Below are 23578 nucleotides of genomic sequence, written 5' to 3'. Positions count from 1 at the left end.
ATCACTGGGATGCTGTGGTTCACTGAGGGAAATACAACTCAACACAAGTGAGCAGCAAGATAATTGTGTCTTGTCGACAGTCCAGCATGGTTGTGACAGTGTGCATGAGTGCTGCCGGGAGTGGGACTCGGCAGTTGATTGAGGGAAATACTACTCAACACTGAGTTGTGAGTACCAACATAGTTGTGTCTTGCCTACAGTCAAGCATGGTGGTAATGGTGACTGCACGAGTGCTGCCGGCACGCAGGAGCTGCAGCTCTTTGAGGGAAATCCAAATATTCTAGTGATCCAAAGATGACAATGCTGACTTGTCATTGAGGTATTCATTGAACAATATGTTTGTTATTGCGGTTGCAGTTTTAATGAACGCTTTGCATCTTTGAAGGCAGCTTTCGCCAGAAGAAACAAAACATTCCATGAGCATGGCTCCCAACAATTCTGCTTCCAAGCGGTCAAAAGGCAGACAGGACAGCCATTTTTCTCGCTTTATTGTCCCATTGTGAACTTGTTTTTGACAGTAAATCGCCCGACCGAAACTTGACTTCCAGTCTTCATGCATTCACAAGCTAAGTGAAAAGCCTCCCTCCCACCTCTCTCCCTTTAAAGTCTCCTGTCTGTGTCCGCCTATAAAAGGAAAGCTATTTCAGTGGGAGCAGGAATGCATGATGTCGTTACGTGACAAACGCTCCGAGACACGCCAAGGGTTTCCCAGGTGCTCGTTGCCTTTTCTTACGTATCACGAGCAGCTATTCATACCACAAGCAAAACACTATCTCGGGAAGATGAATCGAATTTAGGAGGGAGTTACCAGGAAAAGCACAATGTATCCCAAACAGCAGGCGTGTTCCTGTGGTCGACTTGTTGTTAGTGGTCACAGGTAATGCTTCGTGATAAAATGAGGCCGGACGAAAAGCACGTACGTCCAACTAGTGACCACTGTTGACTTTTTACTTTGACTTTAGTATTTTGTCAACTCAGCGTATCTAACCACGAGGGTTTTATGCTGGCGATTTCAATCATCCATGAGTGAGATCAGCCAACACCGATGCCGATCACATGGATTAACTGTACATTTAAGTTTAGTTATTATGAGTGGTATTTGCCAGGGGCCCCTGGCAAATACATGATGACTGACTGACTTACCTCCATCCTCAGCCTCCAGGATTCCCTGAAGGTATTTGAAGGATCCGGACTGTTTGGGCTCCGAGGAGGGCTCCTCGTAGTCGGTCAGCATCTTATAGACGTGCGACTGCATGTCCACGCCGTTGCGGCCCGCGGGGGAGTGCGTGGGGGGCTCGGGGCTTGACGAGACAGAAAAGATGGCACACATCAGTCATCCACTTGGGGCAGGATATTCATCCCCGACCCGGAGATGGCACTCCACCCTTTTTTGGGCGAGAACCATGGACTCGTACTTGGAGGTGCGGATTCTCATCCCAGCCGCTTCTTTTCTCGTACTTATGACTTTATTCCCATCATTTTTTGATTATATTCTCATAAAATGACAACTGTTTTTTGGATTTCTGCTGTTTTTTTGTTTTTTTTTACTTTTCCAACTTTTTAAACTTTCTTCTTGTACATTTTCTTCTCGAAATTATGCCTTCATTCCCACAATATTTAGACTTTATTCCTATGACATTAAATTTTTTCCGCAACCAAACTTTCCAAAAATTACAACTTGTTTTGTTTGTGTCTCATAATATTACAACTTTAAAAAACAACCGTCTTTTTCCTTTAATATTTCAACTTTACGCTACTAAAATGACGTTATTCTTCCTCTTAACGTTATTGTTGTCGCATTACAACTTCTCGTTAGATTACAACTTTTTTCTCTCATTATTATTAGTTTATTCTTGTAAAATGACTGCTGGTTTTCCATTTTTGCAGTGTTTTTTTTGTTTTCTTCTTAAATTAAAGTTGTGAATGTGCCGCAGGCTGCAAATGGAAACCCCTGAACGACACGAATGTATTTTGCAGCTCGAGCAGCTTCCTCTCTTCTGGAAAGACTTTCTACAGGATTTGAGGATGTTTTTTCGTTCAGTTGTGAAGTCGGACGCCACTGATGTCGGACCTGAGAGAGGGGCTGCTGGCTCGACATATCCTCTCCTGCTCATCCACACCAGGAAGAGTTGGCTAAAGAGAAGCAATAAATCCAAAAATAAACGACCATCAATTGGCCCACGGGGAAAACTCCTGGTACTTCCGATGACCAGCCTGCCTCAGGTCCTGGCCAACCCAGATGCAAAAAGGGTTGGAAGTGTGCAACTGTCCACAATGTCCTGCTAAGATGAAGAATGGGACGTCTAAGGACTCTTGTCCAACCAAGAGCTGTGTCCCAATATTTTATTTTGAGCAGGAACGCTTGCAAACGTAGCGTCGTAAACAACCGAAGGATGCCTGGTGGGATACGTTGTGGAAGCTCCTCACCTGTGAGAGGCGCTCAGGCTGAGACCCCCCAGTTTCCCTGGCAGAGACCTGTCCCCGTTGCTCCCGTTGGGTGCGTAGAGTCCGGCCGGGTTGTTGTACGCGGCGTGCGCCCCGGTGCCGTTGCCGTTGCCGTAAGCGTAGCTGTGGCCGTTGTTGTTGTGGTTGCTGGCGCCGGTCTTGGAGTACCCGTTGTGCATGTGAGCGGGCGGCGGGGGCGGCGGGGGCTGAGGCTCGGGGGTGTACGAGGGCTTGCGGTTGTAGTTGGCGTAGCCACTGGTGATGGGCCGGAAGTTCTGCGAGGACAGACAGAGGAACAAAGAAAAGGTTGATATTTCTTATCCATGGGTGTAAAACTGGAAGCTGTCTTATGTTTCTGTCCAAACGCTTGCAAACAAAACCTTTTTTTTTCTAACTTTGTCTTTGCCGCGAGAGCACCTTTATATCACACAGCACGTTCAATGATGACATCCTTCATGTGCTGGAACAAACCTTTAGACATTCTCACTCTGCTGGAGCTCTTTGGAGGAATGCAGCGCACTAATGCAGCACAGATGCACACACACACGCACGCACACACGCACACACACACGCACACACACCAGTGCATGCTTGGTGTTTCGGCTGACCTCTTTGGGCAACTCCTGATAGGACTTATTGGCTGAAAATAAGGTTTTATTCCTAAAGTTTAAAATAAAGCATTTACTGATTGATGTGAGTTGACTGCTGCTAGCTGATGCAGACTGTGCAAATGATAAACTTGCCTAGCTGTAACCGTAGCTCCCGTCCTTTATTTACCCCGAGCTTCCACACCAGCTAGCATCCGGAACCCTTCAATTACATTGGCATGAGACAGACGTCGTCGGTTGTTTGACTTCCCTGATTCTGATTGCTTAGATTAGAGGGAGTCTGACGTAGCATCAACGACGAGGTACTGTGCTGTTTCCGCACCATGAATGAGTGAACATGAATCATGTTGATGGTGCACCCTCATTTGCGTCATATCATCGTGTTGCACTCTTTTTTATGTTCAAGTTAAACCAAACTTTTTAGCCGCTTCTTCTTCGCTGGTGCTCGCCGGCTTCTTCTTCGTTGGTGTTTGCGGCAATCGAAACTAGGAATTGAAATAAAACATTTGAACAATCCCGGGAGATTCGCAATGTTAGTCCCGGTTCCCATCGATGTTCGAGACTCGATGGCCAACCCGAGCGACCATAACAGCTAAGCGGAATGACTTAAATAAATAAATAAATAAATAAAATACATCAGATTCTTCTTCCACAGCTTCCAGCTGAGTCATCTCAACAGATGGAAATGCTGGATGTCATCATGTCCTGTCCTCAGCGCTAGCTAGCCGGGACCACACACACACACACACACACACACACACACACACACACATACAGGTCCTCCATAACCAGGCCTTTTCTGGAAGCTTCCTCTCCTCCACGCCAGTAAGTTTATATCTTAGAGCTTCTCCGCCTCATCCTGCCTGGTGTGGTCCAGACTAAAACTAACCGTCTGCTCTTCCTCACATCTTTGAACATTAGACACCCTTAAAGGAAAAGTGCACTTTTTGGGGGGAATTTTGCCCATCGTTCCCAATCCTTACGTGAGATAAGAACACGTCGTTCTCAAGATATAAAAACTGATAAAAAGACAGCTCATGACCGCACGCAATGGGATACGCCTACGCCGCTAATAAAACCTTCTGAAAAAGACTCCAAAAAGCGCCAACAATGTCCCATGTGACGTGCATATTAACCCAACTACAACCACATCGTCAGGATTGTTACGCCGATCGAACTACGTTGCTGGAGTAGTGACACCTCACTGCTAATGCTCAAAAGGCCCAAAGAACGGCAACATACTACAAGTATTACATGTTATCATGAATGTACTGTTACTACATGGTTGCAGCATGTGTATAAAACATAAAACCTTGTTGGAGGTGTTTTAATAGCGGTCTTTGTAGGCGGCACAGGTGTGTCCGATTACGTGCATTTATGAGCTCTTTTTATCTGTTTTTATATCTTTAGAACGCACAGAAAAGAGAGACGGGTGTTCATGTCTCACATAAGGATTGCGGATGATGGGCGAAATTCCAAAAAAAGAGCAGTTTTCCTTTCAAGATCCACATCCTGCCTAGCATCAGTGGCCAAAGAAGATCAACTTGAAGATCAACGAGCATCAAAGTGAAGCGCTGCATTCTTCCTCCTAAGTGGATGTCGTCATCACGTTTGATCAAGTCTTTTATGTCCTGATCAGACAGCTGGACTTTTACACTGAAAGGGCCTTTGTATGTCTCCCCCGGAGGCTGTCGCCGATTAGCGGTCAGTGGGGTTCTTCCTTACACGTAGGAAATGAATGGCAAAATTATTACCCACCAAAATACCAGTCCATCAACAATCAAGTCTGGCCCCCCAGTCCTTAGCTTTCTGAAAATGTGTCCCTCACGCACAGCAATGAAGTCCTGGACCAGTCATTAAAGCACACAAAGACTGGCCAGGTATCCTAGAATATGAGCGCTAACCTCCACCAAGGAAGGTAATGCTGTTTGTTGGCCGGATCCCATCTTGTTTTCTTGTCTTTCTGCCCCCATGTGCCCCCCTCCCGGCCCGTCTGTCTCTCATCCAAGCCAGGCTCCCCAGGGTCCGACCCAGGGAGCCATGAAGGGCTGGTTTGTGTTTGCTTAGCAGAGCAGAGCTTCATTTCGAAGGTCCGGGGGGATTAAACTCCTCGCAGGAGGTCGAGGAGGGGTAGATTGTGCATGTGTGTGTGTTTTACCACGAGTGTGTGTGTGTGTGTGTGTGTACAGCCGGGCCAGGCAGGGCGTCTCTTTTAAAGACGTATGAGTTCAATTAAGGTTCCCTCTACCCTTCACGGCCTCCCCACGGCTGCAGGCTGGGTTACCATCAACGAACACCCCCCCCCCACACACACACACACTCAACACATTTTCTTTTGTCCATCCATGGAGCCTATCCCAGCTGACTTCGGGCGAGAGGCGGGGTACGCCCTGGACTGCCTGTCACCAGACAATGGCAGGGCACATCTAGACAAACAATCATTCACGCTCACATTCATACCTGACCAACAACCAATCAAGTCGCCAATTAAGCTAGCATGCATGCCTTTGGAACCTCGGATCTTCCCGATCTCCTGACTGTGTGGCCAACATGCTAACCACTTGTCCACCGTGGACACTGTACATTATTTTGTATATAATGTATTTGCTTTACACTTTTACTCCAGCAAATATAACGTCAGAAAACCATAAATTGAACCAGATGCACTACATTCATGCTAGCAAAGATCCTCACTATGTTTTTAGGAATCTGCTGCAAAAACTCTGCAAGCTGAAGAGCTGAAGTCGCAGGGCGGTCTGATGTCATTAGTTGAAGAGGACTGCTTTAAGGGTTTCAATAACCCAGGGAGAATGAACAGGTTTTATCTCTGCGCTTGCAGAATAGTGTAGTAATCATGCCAGGCCACTAGTTGGCGATGTACACATTTGTAGTGACGATAACACGTATACTGTAATGAATACATCCAACTTTTTCCATTTCTTTCTACTTCCAAACTCTCTTTCGCGTGCTTTATTAAAGAGCAGACAAGCTCACAGACGTCCCAGTGGGGATTGTGCGCCAGGACGCTCGCATGTTTTGATAAGAGGGGCTAAACAAGATAAGGTTACTATGGAGGGAATGCGCTGATAAGTCTCTGGATTAAACATTTATAGTCTTGGCTAAAAGGTGGATCAATCTTTTTAATGGAGGACTGGCGGGTTTGGAATGTTCTTTCACCGAGACCAGGGTCTCTGATTTGATGCCGTGGTCTCCGTTCAACAGAAGCTTGATCCTGACCCATCACGTGACTTACAATTCTCTGCCAAAAGGCTTGTTTCAGGGGTGTCCAAACTTTTTCCACTCATGGTAAACAGTCTTTCACTTGCGGACTCAGTGCGCTTTGACGCTGCTAGCACATTTAACTGGTGATGACGCAGCATCGGGAGCGACTGGGGGTTCAGTATCTTAGTAAGGACACGTCGACACGCTCACGGGAGGACGGAGGATGGAACCCACAACCTTCAGGTTGGGAGGCGACCACTCTACCGCCTCAGCCATGCCGCAAATGAAAAACGAAAAATGACAGCAAGGGCCACTTTGAGATTTTGTAAAGCATGCTAAGAAGTTACATACGTATATTTCAAGGGGGAAAAAAAGCCTATTATTAGCATCAACTTCGCTCTTTGTTCTCATTTTTCCTGTTTTTTTTCCAAATATTTCAACCTTCTACTTACATAATCTTCATAAATTTTCTTCTCGTAATATTATCATTTTATTCCCATAATACTTTAGTCCAACTTTTTCCCCAACCTCATTTTCTCATAGTAATATAAGTTTCTCATAATATTAGGACTTCAAATTACATTATTCTTCCTCATATTATGACTTTGTTCTCTTAACATTTTGACTTTATTCTCGTAAAATCACAGCATTTCTGATGATTTTTTTTTTTTTATATTCCAACAATTTCAAATTTCTTCTTGAAAATGTTCTTCTCAGAATATTAGGACTTTTCCCCAACCTCATTTTCCAAAACTTACAACTTTATTTTGTTTTGTTTCTCATAATATTATGACTTAAAAAAAAAGACTTTTCCAAACTCAAACACAAAAAAACAGCAGCAGTAGCGGCAGCTCCAACACAATATAATATGTACAATTACCTTTCGCTAGTGGCCTGAGGCGCTGTGAGCGAGTGTGTGGTGAAGCTAGTCGCTAGCCGGCTAGTGGCTAGCCGGTGTGGCGTGGCGAGGTGCCACTATGCCATTAAAGTAGTTCCTGGGCGTAACAATGTTAATAAGCGGCATAGTTGGCCTCATATTGTGATTCACACCAAAATAATAATCCTACATTTTTTGTATTTTGTAGAACCTGCCGGAAACTAGTCCTGTATTTTCTTTCCAAGTGCTCTGATCATTTTTTTGTGGTGTTGCATGCACAAATGCTGAACATGGTCCTATCTCGCAATGTTAAAGAATACTTTAAAAAAAATCCTGAATCCAGACGGTGATTCGGATCACCCCCAAAATGTAATCAGTTCTTCCATATCACATTTCTGAGAATTCCTGAAAATTTCATCCAATTCCAATCAGGACTTTTCATGTTATTTTGAACACAAACAGACAAACAGATGAACACCGGCAAAAATGTCGGCTTTGCCGGAGGTAATAACAATGTCACCGCAGCTTGGCTAAGATGCAGGTCACCTTAAATGGGCGTTGATGGGTGTTGTTGGCGCCTTTTGGAGTTTTTTTCAGAAGGCTTTATAGGTGCAATAAGCCATGATGCCAACATCAGATTGGAATGAAAGACTTATCTATTTATCCGTGCTCATGTCAAACTTAATTATGCTGACTATTTCAAGTAAATTAAGAGAAGAAGGTTTCTGTTTCGTCAGTGTGTAGGAGTAGGGGGTACATGGCTTCAGGTGAAATGTCTGAAGGGGTACACCACTGTAGAAAGTTCTGATCTAAACGAGCATCAGCACAACACAACAGAAACCTTCTTTGTTCTGCAGTGTAACCCCATCGTGCACGCAGCCAGCAGAAAGTGGAGGTCCAAAACAAAGATTCTGATTTTATCCTTGAAAACAAAAAACTAATTTGAATCTTGTGGATTCATGAGCGTCCACATTGACAACCAATCAAGCGACCCCGTCAAGAATGGGTTGAACACTTTAAGGGCCGAAAGAACAAACAAGATAAAAAAGCAGATGAGTGGTGTTGTGAATGCAGAGCTCTTAAAAAGACTTCACTTGATTGGATTCCCTGGCAGGGGATGAAGAAGCAAAGTTCCCTGTAAACACATTTTGGCAACACATGACACCGAGGAGATCCACATTGTTAGAAGCTGCAAGCGGAGTTTTGTGCTTTTCACAAATCCTGGAACAAAGCAGCTTTGTTGCATTCATTGAACAAGCGCTTTTTCCTGCTTTCTTCTTCTTCTTTTTAAATGGAGTACACTTCCAAGCGAGGGAAGGTCAGAAATTCCTGCAAGGACTTCATTTGTCAGCTCCTATTAAAGTGCGCTGAGAGAGTTTGTCCTCAGCTGCCAGTTCTTGGGCCTCCCAGCCGCCGCACGCCTGCAGACCTCTCAGCTTCTGCATCCCTTCTGGACCGCAAGGCCGCAACTGTCATAGCACGCCGGCATCACGTTCCCACATTTCACGGCAGGAATCTGTTTACCGCTGACCGACAGTACACCGGGAGTGTCCAAAGTGCGGCCACTGTTTTTTTTATTAGCCCTCAGAAAATTCAAAAAATATTATTATCAAGGAAAAAAAAATGACAAGTGAAAAAGTAAAAAAAATCTGCAGTAATTTTACAAGACTAGAGTCAAAATATTAAGAGAAAAAAGTTGTAATCTAACGAGAAAAAGTCGTCATTTTACAAGAATAGCCTTGTAATATTATGGGGAACAATAATAACAATAATATTTTAGAAAAAATATGTTTTTTTAGAATCATAATATTATGAAAAACAAACAAAACAAAGTGGTAAATCAGTGAAGTTGTAATTTTTGAAAAATGTGCTAATGATAATGAGATAAAGTCATAACTACAAGCAGAAAAAATGAAAAAAACAACAGAAATGGAAAAAAAAGCTGTAATTTTACGAGAACAAAGTCAAAATATGAAGAGAAAAAAGTCATGTTCTTACCAGAAAAAAGTCACAATTTTATGAGAATGAATTTGTAGTGTTACGAGGAAAAATGATGTCATTTTAGTAGCATAAAGTTGAACTATTAAAGAAAAAAACACTTTATTGTCTTTTAAAGCCATAATATTATGAGAAACAAAGAACAAAGTTGTCATTTTTGGAAAATTAGGTTGGGGAAAAAGTCATAATATTACGGGAATCAAGTCAAAATATTATGGGAATAAAGTCAGAATTACGAGAAGGACTTAGAAGAAAGTTGAAATATTTGGAAACAGTCTATCACAAAGCAGAGGTGCAGTTTTTCTTTCCAAAGTATCCTTGAATCCTTTCCTTTTTCACAGTGTGGCCCTCGCCGGAAAAAGTTTGGACACCCCTGGGCTACTCCAAGGACTTGAAGCTCTTTGTAACCTGAAGTCTAACCATCTTAAATGACAGTTAACTGATGGTTTGGCTGGAAAATCTTTCTGAGCGCTCATGTCAGCACTAAAGCCTTCAATTACAGATGGGAAATAGAGGGGAAAAAAATTTAAGACGGCATGGAAATTTCCCTTTAAAAAATGCTTTCTCACTGGAAAAAAAGCATGGACATTGTTCATTCAGTGCCACGGCTCTTAAAATCAACCGTACAATGACCTCAAACCCAATGAAGTCATTTTATTGGCAGGGAAACGTCACTTATTGTCACGGTTAAAGGAATAGCACTTTTCATCATTCCAACAAATCAAAACAGCCTTGCAGACCGGAAGTGTTAAATGCTTGGTAGCCCAGGCAACCGGTTATACTTTCCGACTCTACGGTAAGTCCAAGTGAAAGTTAATGTGGAATCTAAATATTAGCTAAGAGAGATTAAACGCTGCACTCAATTGAACAAAAAATGACATTTAAAGGGGCCCTGACATCAACTTTGCTTAAATATGTAATATGCTGTTTGTAATTATGTTCTACATTGTTCCATTTTGGAAAGCGAACGGTAAATATGCAAAAAATTACATTTCTAGTGCCACCCATGACGAGCTAGCTCTCGCAGTTCAGCCTCATTTCCGGAAGTGACGGGTAATATCACTCAGGTAAACAAACAAAGCGGTGTACGATACAGAGGATGTTTATAGTGATTATAGTGAAGATTTGAGCGATGTGTCAATAGTTTTCGAGGAGGAAAACACATTTGGAGATGAAATAGAGAACTTGCAGAACATGGACTTCAGCCTTAAGACATGGAGATGAAGATTGGAAAATTACTCTGGAGTTGCTTATCCTTCAATTGCTGTTTTAAATCGTCTTCTTAATGAGCTTAAAGGGGTTTTAAAAGCCTGTTTGATTGTATATGTGGATAAATGTTGGCCCCCCACACTAAACATTTCGCTTTCAAAAGATGTTTACATAACATGTACTGTATAATGCTCTGCAGCCTTGTCGCTATCATGGAATAGTGTTTAGAAAACATTTTGTACACTTTGGCGTTCAAACGCTGGCTAGCTAGCGCACCAACTTTGGATTAATTTCCAAAAGGGTGCAAAACCTGAGCAGCTGAGACCATCAGAGGTGAGTACGGTAACTTTTCTGCTTTGTGACTTGATTACTTGAAATGTTGAAAACACTATGCTCAGTCTGAAATACGGTTACCATAGTTGTGACATTTGGAATATGGGATTTCTTTTTTCCAAGCTAAAACTGCATTTTTGTGGCACTCATGTGACAAATACTTCTATTTACTTATCTGTGCTTGGAAGAGATGCGTCATTATTTTAGGGGCTTTGCACTATTTGTTTGTTTTGTATAATTAATTGGACTGAACGTTAAGACTTGTGCTATTTCATTGTTCTATTTGATATAGAAAGACAGATAGATTGATGTTTATTGTCATTGCACACAATATACAACGAAACCTAGTTCGGTGGCTCCACTTCCATTTCTTTATATATAACCAAGTATAAAAATATGATCCCATCAAAGAAAAAGATGCCATTTTTTGCTCTGTGTCAACAATAAATACATCTAAAAAAAAATGTGACCTGTTATTCTGTTGACTTTATTTTTACCGGTGCCTTGCAGCATGCTTGGGGATGTGATGTGCTCTTTCACACATTAGAAAATACTGTAAGAATGCCACTTTAATATGATTGGCATCTTCATTTTGTCAAGTAAGATTATTGTCTACATCGACAAAAATCAACCATACAATCAAATCGAATCGTTTTGTTTGTACACTGCATCGATTCATTCTGTTTTTAAAATACATTGTTTTTGAATCATATCGTGACCTGTGTATTGCGATTCGAATCGAATCGTCAATCACAAAGAGATTTCCATCCCTACTATGCAGAGAAATGGATAATAAAACGTACAAGTATATGCAGTACCGCAGTATAGCTTTGGAAGGTCATTTGGAAGCAGAGTTGTTGTTGTTTTTACCCATGCATGTTGATCATGTGCTAAAACTACCGTTGGCATGCATTTCTTCTGTCTTAAAGGAAAAGTGAACTTTTTTTGGATTTTTGCCCATCATCCACAAGAGACTTGAAAACACGTCTTTCGCTTCTCTGCGTTCTAAAGCTAGAAAACAGATAAAAAGAGACAGCTAAGAATGCACGTAATGGGACTTGAGACTTGAGATAAATCTGCTGATGGCTGGCTGCTCTTTTCTTTCCAGCAACACGTAATCCCAAAATAAATATAAAACAGCAACTTTGTCTACATTATTTCATATTTTGTTAGGTCTCTCCATATTTTTTTCTCTACTTTGTGGCCTTGATGGCATATAGCAAGAAGCGAGGGGGTGTGAACACGTGACATAACCAGGAAGTGTTCCGAAGGCTAAACCGTCCCATTTCATGTCGCTCTAGCCGCGGCCGGAGGACTCTCATAAGGACCGGCCTTCGTCGACGGTATAGGCTGGGACCCCGAAATGGGACACTGCTATGAGTGGTTCTTTCCTTTTTCTGCCTTTTATTCACTTTTAAATGTTTCCAGAAGGGATGCTCCAATCGATCGGCCACCGATCAGTATCAGCTGATTTCCGTGAAAAAGCACGGTATCGGCATTTGCCGATACTTAATTTATAACGACGATCACCTCCGCCCCCATTGCAGCATCCAGCCAATAGTGACCGTCTCCCACCCACTTTCCCTTCACAAAGCCAAAACAAGCATGTCTGCTGTGTGGGATGGATAGCCCCAAAAGTGGTTGGATTCATCGGACTGGAGGAAACCGGGTTTGCCAGGGGGTCCTGCTATAGCGCCATCAAGCTGCTCTCACATCCAAGCTCTCCTTAAAGAAGGCGCCATGTCCTCTAAGTTTCAACAGTGATTTTGAAAGAGTAAGTCAAAAATGTTTTGGTCTAAATTTTATGGTCCCCCTTTCATATCATATAGCCCAGGTGTCACCAATAGGGTGTCCGCGGGCTCCAGGGACCCCTCCCCCCCACACACAACCACATGAGGCGCCTGCAAGCATGCTTGTCACTCAGGTTTTCAGTTAATAATGTGAGAACACTACAAAGAAATGCATTCTGAAATACAAAACGTGAGTAGTGAATATCAGCATTTTGTTAATTACAAGCATATTTGCATTGTTTGGGTTGAATAAGCTATGAAAATAAATGTTAAAATGATTAGCTCTGTAAAAGTAGCTCTCACAAGAAAACACGTTGGTGACCCCCGGTTTCGCCGATAGCACATTTAAAAATGTACACTTAATATATGTGATCGGTATCGGTATCCGCCGATGTCACTCATGGATGATCGAGTCGGCAGCATAAAAGCTTAAGAACAGAACGATGATTGCAAAGGCCCCGGGCGACCGCTTTTGAAGTGGCACTGATAAATGACAGTGAATGCAAGAGACACCATGAACACTACACTGTAGTGGTGGCGTTGCTTCAGGCTACAGCATGTCAGCATGTGTCTTTGCTTTCATAAGAAGCGTGTTAGGAGGAAGCAGATGAAGCCTCGCGAGTCAAGTCGTTGCTGATGACGATGGGGATGACACACAAATGCACCAGCTTGCCATCACAGTCATAAAAGGTGCTGTCATCTCCATCCAGCAAGTAGCTCATTTCAAGTAGACCAGGGGTGTCCAAACTTTGATGCAACTTTGCCGCTTTCATATTATTTAAACTTTCTTCTTAAATACTCTTAGTATATTGTCTGTGGTCTAGTGGTTAGCATGTTGGCCAACACAGTAACAGCCTGGAGATCAGGAAGACCTGGGTTCGATTCTCCCTTGGGCATCCCTTGGGAGTTTGCATGTTCTCCCCGTGCGTGCGTGGGTTTTCTCCGGGTACTCCGGTTTCCTCCCACATTCCAAAAACATGCATGTTAGGTTAATTGGAGACTCTAAATTGTCCATAGGTATGAATGTGAGTGTGAATGGTTGTTTGTCTATATGTGCCCTGCCATTGGCTGGCGACCAGTCCAGGGTGTACCCCGCCTGTTGCCCAAAGTCAGCTGGGATAGGCTCCAGCATGCCCCCGCGACCCTAATGAGGAGAAGCGGTATGGATGTTTCTCATATGATGACTTGAAAAAAGAACATATTTTTCTTTCCTGTTCCAGCTCTACTAAAATGACATAATATCAGAAGTTTATTCTTTGTAAAAATTGTGATTTTTTTTCTCCTTTGAATCTGACTTTTTTTTCTCTCAAGATTTTCACTTTATTCTTGTGAAATTACAGCTGGTTGTTTTTCCAGGTTTTCTTCCAGCTATTTTAGCTTTCTTTTTATTCATTTTCTTCCTGTAAAATGATCATATTTTCACTGGATCTAGAAACATAACATTTTCCGCAACCCAATTGAAAATCCAAAAATGACAACTTTATTCCTTGCTTTGGTTGATGTGATATGATTTTTAAAAAAAGTTTTTTTTTCTTTAATATTTAAACTTAATAATCGTAAAATGCCGTTATTTTTCCTCATTTGCGACTCCCGTTAGATTACAACTTTTTTTCTCGAAATATTTCGACATTATTCTGTAAAATTACTGTTGATTTTTCCTTTTTTGCTGTTGTTTGTTTTTAGTTTTCCTGCTACAGGCCACACTTTGGACACCCCCGACTTGGACCCTTTCAGTGTAAATAACATCTCCTTCAGTGGGAAGGCAGCACGTACAGTACATGCGTGTAACTTTGCGAGTGGAATACTGATTCTTTGCTCCAGTTAAGTTTGTGAGAGTACTGCGGTTCTGTTTTCAATTTTGTTTTGGCTTACACGGCAGACCGTGTTTGTTTAATTTAGCTTGTCACCTGCTTACGTAGTTAATTAGTCTCATTCTGCAAGCACTCAGCACCTTTGCCGTAGGTTATTATAGTAATTGCATTATCTGATACATCAGCTTGCTGACTTGTTGATAGCCACTCTGATGCAAGGCTTTGTTTGTTTTTGGAGTGAGTCATTCAGGTTTGGCTTTCCAGTCACAGTTGTTCTTGCTCTCAATGTGATTTTTCTAAAGATTTCTGTAAAGCTGGAGTTCCCAACGTGATTGTAAAGACCAAACCTTTCCACCACCCTTCAACACAAAGCCTGATGAATGACACGAGACAATAATGCTGCTTTCAGTGTGTCTCCGAGCTGAAAACAATACTCCTCTGGAAAGATGTCAAGCTTCTATTGATGTGGTAATGGAGACATGGTACCTCAGTTCTTTGTGTGGTTTCTCCGCCTGCCGTTTTTTTTTTTCATTTAAAAGTCGATATTGACAAAGACACTTATCACAATATCTTCATTGTCTCTTTCAAAGTCTCCATACTTGCACATGTGTGCACATTTCCGCACACATCTCCCGATCCTTCCTAAATGCTCCGAAGCCTTCCAGGGCCGGAAGACTTCAAAAAGCTCATCAGCAATAGACTTCATTGTGCCTGGAATATCCTGGCCGCTCAGACGATCGGAGAACAATCCACGCACTATCTTTCGAGACAGTTGCGGCCCACATTAGGACGCGTTCTCATTTTGAATACGTTATCCCAGGCCACGCTATTCCTGGAGCGAGAGTTGACTGTTTCTATGGATTCTGTTTATGATAAACAGAGCGAGAGAGGAAAAGTGTCATGCTTATTTACAGCCCCAGATGGCAAATTGTGGTCTTTTGCAAACCATCATCATCCGAAGAGGCGGATTTCAAAAGACTCGGATCAAGTTTTAATGGACTTTAGAATCCAGATCAAAGTTGTGTACTGGGAAATTGTGGAGCAGCTGGAGAGCGATTTCTCCGAACACTAAACGAACAAAAGAACGACAGATTGAAACGACAAATTAAAAAAAAAAACAAGCTGTGCAGATAATTTAAGTTGTCGTCACTTTGCAATATCTGTCTAAAGTCTTCAGATCCCACAGAGAGCAGATCATTGGGCCAGTGAGGTCTGCAGATGAACCAATCTTTAACTGCAATGGAACCTCGTTTTTTGTCATGAATTTGTTACAAAAACCGAAACGTACGAAAACAGGAAATAATGTAAATCCAATGAATACTTTCCAGACACCCAAAAATTCATTCATTCATTCATTTTCTATGCTCACTAGGGTCGCAGGGATATGCTGGAGTCTATCCCAACTGACCTTGGGCAGAGGCGGGGTGTCGCCAGCCAATCACAGGGCACATATAGACAAACAACCATTCACACCTATTCCTATTCATACCTATGGACAATTTGGAGACTCCAATTAAACTAACATGCATTTTGGAATGTGGAAGGAAAACCCACGCATGCACACGGAGAACATGCAAACGCCACATGCCGGGTTTGTATCTCCGAATGGAGATACAAACCCAACCCTTCCCGATCTCAGAGCTGTGCTAACCACGAGGCCACCATGCAGCACTCCCAAAAATATGAGCAAAAAATACATTTTGTATAGAATAATTGTGGTGTTACATGCAGAAAACAATGCAAAATAATAATAAATGAAGAATAGATGGAACTTGTTGATGCGGACCTCCCGTACATCCTGGCAAGATCGAATTCATGAGTGTTTCTCGCGACTCGCAACTGTCTTTGGCCCCATGGTGGGTTATGGAGCAGTCACACTCAATAAACAATGCACAGACAGCAACACGCAGGGTGCTTGGTTTGGGCACTCGAGTTTGTGGGACGTTACAGGGCAGAGTAAACAAATTTTTTCGTTACTACAGTAAACGAAAATGAAATCATACGAACACAGGGGCATACGAAAACCAAGGTGTGGCCGTATAAGCTTGGAGAGGCAGTCAGTCTTAGATTCCCACGTGCATATGTAAGACCCCTGCTCCAGGCTTCCTGGCGGCATGCATTACAGCTACATGTTTTACTTTTACAGTATTTCTTTGATGCACTTGGTTGCACTTTACCTTAGCAACTCAAGAATACACTAATACTCTAGTCAGTCTAGGCAAGCCTAAGTTTTTTTTGGTTTGTTCTATCTCCTCGTTATGGCATTAATTGACTGAGGTATCCCATCAGTGAAATGCGCTCCAAGGAAGTGTTTTAGCCGATGAAAAAGGGTGTCTACCTGTGAATCGGGCTCCGTGTAGGGGCTCGTCTTGCCATCTTCACCAACTGTCGGCGACCACACTCTCTCTCCCGATCCAGACCTGAAAGACAAGATCCATGAGAGCGTCTGATGAAATCAAATCTTCGAGCGAGATGTGAGTTTTCTCACAGAAAACTGTGTCTACTCTTACAAAGATGTTGCAAACATTATTAGACTGCCCTTCTTGTATTAGACCACTCTTGCGCTTCATGTGTTCATGAAAAACAGACCTGAAAATGACAAAATCACTTCAGAATTGTTGTAAAGTGGTGGTACCTATGTCAGAGGTGGCAAAACCTTTCCCAGCGAGGGCCACAGACTGAAAAATGGAAGGATGCAATTCAAGATAAACCGGCAATCTCAGCTTTGGAGTCTACGTGAAAAGCATACTATTAGCATAACTTCGATCTTTGCTCATTTGTTCTCATTTTTGCTGTTTTTCTAATATTTTTTAAATATTTAGACTTTCTTCTGAAATAATCTTCGTAAATTTTCTTCTCCTAATATAATTATGACTTTATTCCCATTATATTTGGACTTTATTCTCATATTAACTTTTTCCCCAACCTAATTTTCCAAATATTACAACTTTTGTTTCAGCTGTACGCTACTAACATTTTTCCTCTTAATAGTACAAGTTTATTCTCGTAAAATTGCAACCTTTTTCTCTTAATATTGTGACTTTATTCTCCTAAAATTATAGCTGTTTTTCCCATTTCTGCTACTGTTGTTTTTTTATTTTTATTTTTTATTTTATGTCTTTTTTCTTTAATATTTCAACTTTGTGCTACTAGAATGACGTTTTTCTTCCTATTACACCTATTTCTCATTATATCACAACTTTTGTCTGTTAATATTTTCACTTTATTCTTGTAAAATTACTGCAGAGTTTTCCATTTTTGCTGTTGTTGTTAAATACATGTTTAGAATGTGTCGCGGGCCAATAAAAAGTGCTCTTAGGACACCCCTGACTTATGTAGACTCAATGGACCGGAGCCAAATCCTGTGTAGTCATTCAGCAAACCCTCACCCCCTTTTTTTAAACTCCCCATCACATAACATGTCCAATAAAAGTGATGCATGTGCCCTCTCTATGCGCCACTCACGTGTCAGTCTGCGCATTTTCACCTCGGGAACAGAAAAACCATCTCCCCTGCTGGTACGCAGATAAAGTCGTCAACACGCCATAACTTCACAGAAGCGTGCTAACATATTAGATATATCTTCAGGTTGCCTGTAATTGACTCCAGTTGCGCCGGCTTACAAGAGAGAAGATGACTCACCACTGGCAGCCATGTTAAGATGCATCATTGACAAGCCATACTTCTCTCTTGTGTTAAAGCTTGTGTGTCATCACCAACGTGTCATGCGACAAACAATTTCTTGCTTCATCGCCTTGCCGGGATGTCGTTGCCATGGCGTTTGGTAGCTAAGAGGGAAAGGATCCAAAAGGGCGAGCTCAGGACACGACAGGGAGCGAGGAGAGGACAGCGGCCGTCGTCGCCGGCAACCCTGATAGATTTATCAGTTGGGAAAGTTGAGGTCATCATGAAGCAGCCGGCCTGGCATCGGCTGAGAGATACGAACGCACGGAGGTGGCGCGATCAAGAACGCTCTTATGAGGCGCTGAGTGTCTTTGCAGGACGCTTCAGTCTGCCTTCCTGTTTGCGTTGTTTGGTTTCGATGGCGACCGCACAAACAACCTCGAGAAAAGAAGCGCTGTTTGTTTCCGAGACGGCCACTTTGAATTGACATTTTGGAAGTGACGTGAACATGGAAATGGGGAAAGATTGGAGGCATGAGCGGATAAAGGGCACTTGGGATTTTCAGAATGAACCTGGACCAGTTCCAGTAGACAATCCAGTTGAAGAATGCTTGTTAAGATCCGTCATAAATGAGTTACTACGTCCGCATTGTATTTCAAATCCTCTTCTTCGAAACTTGGGCTTTCTTCCAGAGTGGAAACTGTGGAAAGGATCGCAAAGGGGATTCAACAGAACTTACAGTACAGCCTGGCAGATGGATGAAGTCCAGAAGATGAGCTGCAAGGTCCTTCTGACCAGCTTCTATTTATCACCCACTCACTTTATCTTCTCAACCTCGCTCTGTCTGACCCCACTATTAAAGCAGTCTCAGGAGTGAAGCCCTTCCAAGGAAATAAAAAGCTTCTTTTTCTTGATTTATTGAGCAGTAACCACTATCTTTCAGGGTGATGGAAACAAGATATTTAGCATCAGTTTCCAGCTGCCGGCTGCCAAAAAAACGATCCTGTTATTTCTACCTCCTTTTGCTCACTCTGATCGCTACAACAGATTTGTTGTGTAGGAAGGAAGGGGCTCGATGCACCCTGGTTTGCAGCCCTTATCTTTGATGCTACATTCAACACAAACAAAAAGAGTATAAGGACACGGACAGCAATGAAGGATAATAATCTTCACTATTTGGTCATATTTTCCTTCCCTTGACCAGGTTTAATTTCCTGATGGGAAGATGGGGTTTCTGCACTTTTCTTTGGCTGCCAGAGTAGGCCGTGCTCGATGAGGAGGATGAAAACCAATCATCACCAAACTGAGAGGCGGATTTAAAAAAATGTTTTGATTCTTCTCCTTGCCTCGTCCTGCAGCGGACACGGTCATTCGTCTGTCGGTGGCATCAGGCTTGGTTGGTCATCTGAGATGAGATTTAAAGTTTGGCTCGAGAAGGTAAGTGGAGACAATTATGGGCGTCTCACCTGAGGGGACAATTCGTCACGGTGGTGCTTGACGTCAATGAATGATGGATGGAAGTCTGTAGGTGCTCCCCCACTCCCTTCCTGCTACACCGGCCCTGAACTTCTACTGATGTCGCATTTTTTACCGACCACAAAAGAGACCTCACTCGAACATGAGCTGAAGGGATAGAGTGAGTTTCCTTGCGCCCCCCCCGCCCCGGAGTCTTGTGTTCCTTTGGTCCCGTGCTGCCTTGTGCATTAATTCCTCAGCAGTGAGTCACAGGTCGCAGAGTCAAAGCGAGGCAGTGGGGGCAAATCCACCGCCAGCGAAACACGGACTCTGTCTTTTCTCTGCCCGCTTTCCGTAAATCTTTCTGCAAAAGTAAAAAACATCCTGACCAGTCCGTTTAATCAGGTCTTTGTGAAGTTGCGAGCAGGATTAGGCAAAAACTACTTGAAGGATTTGCACGAAGCTTTGTGGCTGTTTGGGCTGCGAGCCAAGAAACATTACCCACTTTTGTTTCCTTCTTCTGAGTTCTTTTTTGCCCCAAGTGCCATTCTGATTGTGCTGAAGACTTCCACCTGCTGCAACCCAGTCTGGACTTAATCCCACAATTTTTCTTCTTTAATGCAAGTGAAATTGATGCATGCATAGCGGGGATGCCCTTTTAATGAAGAACGAACAAGACAGGCTCTTCATGACTCTCCTTTCAGCACATCCATCAGCGGGGCTCCTTCCCAACAGCCTGGCACGCATCCCAACCACCATCTGCCTCTGAAGGCCTGTGAAACCACACGGCTTTCTCCAGTGAGCTCCTGCAGAAGTGGAACTGGAGGAGACACTGAGAGAGAAAGAGAACTCTAAAAGGAAAAAGAGGGAACGATTCGGAGTTTAGATGCCACCAGGTACATGGGAGTGGAGGGAAGGGAGGGATCAGGCAGTCGACCGACGGCACTGAGGAGAAAATATCTCCAGAGAGGAAGGGTTTTCCTCTACAGCTGGTTCATGCATCCACAGATTGTTTTCATTTGTGAGCACATAATTTAGCAGATGTACCATCAGGAATCATCTACTTCAAGTGGAGAGCTCTATTATAACCTGATGGGTGGATAATCCAGAGAAAGGGAGTTTTTGGGGCAAGGATTAGTGGTTAAAGTGAGGGAGTGGCGTTTGGTGACTGGGGCGAGGGTGAGAGCTTTAAGGAAAAACTCAGGTAAAGTTGTCAACTTTCAGAAGTTGGTTCTGCAAAGACAAGTAGGGCCCTGCGATTACCACGGGAACCAAATTGCAGAATTGCCAATAAAAACGGAATGTAGTGTTAAATGTAGAATATTGCGGAAATTCTAATGCGGCTGAAATACCGTCATCTCGAGGAGAGAGAACGTTTGTCCGGGTGGGAAATGTTTCCAGGGTCCCATTCATGGCAACACCCATGCGTCTCCCTCCTCACAAACACTCACCCACCCCAGAAGTAAACACATCTAACCTGACACCAGCCACACCGGATAAGTCTGCGAAAAAACTACAAAACTCTTTTCTTACTCCAAAATGCAACATCTCACAGGGCTCCAGATAAATTGAACATGACTCACTTCAACATGATTTAAAGGTGGTGTCTTGCTTCAGCTCCAAGCTACAGTCGTTCCTCGTTTATAGCAGTTAATTGGTTCTTGGCCCGACCACTTTAAGTGAATTTCCGCCAAGTAGGATTCAATATCAATAAATTGAATATTTTCATAGGTAGAGCATAGAAGACCTGTTTATGACTTTCTAAATATGTTTCTTCAAAAATGGATTCGATTTTATATGCGCTTTTAAAGGCACGCAAAGCACTTCACAATGAAGTGAACCCATTATTCATTCACTCCTCAGTCACACACTGGTGGTGGTAACCACAGCTGCCTTGGGGTAGTCTGACAGAAACGTGGTCGCCAATTCACGCCTACGGCCTCTCCACCCACCCACAAACATTCATTTATATTCATTCACTGCCATCACCCTATAGTCACCTTTACACTCCTATTATTCTTTGTTTACACCACACTGCTAATGCACAGGCTACGGGATCACTGCAGGGACACAAGAGACGGCCGTGGCTTTCAGCATAGCATGCTAGCGACCGAACTAGTTAGCCTCCAACCTACTTATTTTAACGGTAAGAAAGTGTTTCTAACAAATTGGGGAAGAAGGACAAAGTAAGAAGCCAAAAACTTACCACTTCCACACAAAATGGGAGGAGAACTTCTTTTGACTCATATGATATGGGACATGCCATGGCTGACTAGATGCAGTGTTAAAGTAATCTAATCTAAGGCTAGTAACCAGAACATTTGAATTTCAATATTTTTTTACTTATAATAGTCAACCAAGTAACAGCGACCATTTAATAATTCATAGATTTTTGAAAAATTGTGATAGAGTGAAGGAGCAATGTTCGAACCGCGATGCAGCAAGGGACGGCTCTACACTTTTTTCAACCCAAAATATATAAGAACACCCACCACCAGCTAGCAGATGCTATCGATAGAGGTTTGAAAGAACAGACTGTACACGTAAATGTCTACGGGTATTACAGTGCAAAGGTAAATTTCCTTTTGACCCAAATTAAAATGATTGGCGTTCATGGCTGTCACTCATCGCTGTCTCGTCACACAAAAGCAGCGTCTGAGAAGCGACTGACAATTTGGAGTCATTGCATGGTTGTGATAGGCTATACATTCAATAATGAACATTCGTAGCTAAACTTTGGCCAATCACTATCATTAGCTGGCCACAAACATAACCAATGAGCGTGCACTTGTTACGTGGGGTGTGGCTTGCAACGGCGGTGTAGGAAGAAGGCGGAATATATACATTGGAAAGTGGGCGTCCCCCACACCCTGTGGAGTATCTAACCACTTTTAAGGTTGAATGCCCGATCAACAAACTTCACAGTCTCTGAGCCCAGTCTCCCATGATCCAGCGCTTCCTTCAAAACCCTCCGTAATTTGTAGATGAAAAATGTGGGCTGTGACAGTAATGGACGTCATCCAAAGAAACATTCTTGCATTACAGCAGACCTCAGATGCACAGAGTGCACTGTAATTTTGCTTCTCATGCAGACGTGCAGACTCATATATTTGTCCATGGGCAGCAGCAACGAAATTACAGGTCTCTTGTTTCTTTTGCTTTTTGCTTTTGACGGTTTGGAGTGTTTTATGGCGTGGTCTCTTCATGGAGGCGAAGAGCTGTTGTCCTCTGTGGAGATTATGTTCTTGTGAGTCAGCACGGGGAGCCATGGTTGCAATTACATATGAAATATTTCATGTGGCAGCTGGCTAATACTTCATTAAGCTGTGAAATGGCTTCAATGTGAGCCTACTGTTTTACAGTTGATTAAAATACACTAATAACGTTTGCATCAACGCCCATTCCTGTTGTGTCTGTTGAACGTGCCCCCACTTTGAAGGCTAGGAAGTGTCTGGACGGAGACGTTTTGATTGAATTTCCACAAACGTGCGTGAGGCAACAAAAAGTGTCCTGGTGGGTTCGCTTATTCACTGCTCCTCGTCTTGGCTCTTGATACCCTTCTTGCTGTGTTGTTATATCACGTTCCTCCACCCTGCTAGCAACAACTGCATCTTTTCTCTTTTTTACTTGCAATGGAAGGAATTTAGCATCTGATGCATTGCCTGTGACACATGCTGAGGAGTACGAGTTATGGGGAATGCCGCAATCGCAGCAAAGGCTTTCAGTCTCCAGCTGCTCCTGTTTTTACTACCTTTACGAAACCATCCACAGGCGTTGTTTCTCGGAAGCACGTCCACTTCACTTCACCGTCAGCGCCTTTCAGCTCTGTGCAAAAGTATCCCAAATGTGCACGCCTCACCCCTCCTTCTCCTCCTTCTGTCCAGCGGCAGGGAACCTCGCACTGTAATTATTCGGCCGATATATGGTCACATACCAGCGGCCTGTCTCACTTCGCCTCTGCGGTGTGGCTACATGACACCTTGTTGCATTCTTCTCAGCCCAGATGCAAGATCAAGGTGATTAATGAACACTGCAGCAGTCTATGGTAATTTACTTGAGGTTATAGTTTGGAGGAGGAATTTGTAGCCTCAATGACCAATGCATAGGGCAGGAACACTTTGTTCTATGCAGTAAGCAGCAAGCCCTTCCCCATTCCCCTACATTTAAACTTCAGTTCTAGTATTCCTGAATATGTTCCTACCAGTC

The 23578-nt window shown here is 43.1% G+C and overlaps 1 protein-coding gene across 1 annotated transcript in view; it reads right to left on the bottom strand.

Annotated features, from left to right (window-relative positions):
• pdlim4 (PDZ and LIM domain 4) overlaps positions 1-23578 on the bottom strand; it is a 47403-nt gene that overhangs the window by 10325 nt on the left and 13500 nt on the right. Inside the window, exons 3-5 of the mRNA XM_054754413.1 lie at positions 16632-16713; positions 2428-2720; positions 1144-1301 (exon numbers count right to left, since the gene is read on the bottom strand). Coding sequence (XP_054610388.1) covers positions 1144-1301; positions 2428-2720; positions 16632-16713 — 533 coding nt within the window. The remainder of the gene's footprint in view (positions 1-1143; positions 1302-2427; positions 2721-16631; positions 16714-23578) is intronic.

The sequence above is a fragment of the Dunckerocampus dactyliophorus genome, chromosome 16, assembly GCF_027744805.1.
Source record: "Dunckerocampus dactyliophorus isolate RoL2022-P2 chromosome 16, RoL_Ddac_1.1, whole genome shotgun sequence".
Lineage (NCBI taxonomy): Eukaryota > Metazoa > Chordata > Actinopteri > Syngnathiformes > Syngnathidae > Dunckerocampus > Dunckerocampus dactyliophorus.
Note: the sequence above shows the minus strand (reverse complement) of the source record. Positions and strands in the feature narration are given on the sequence as shown.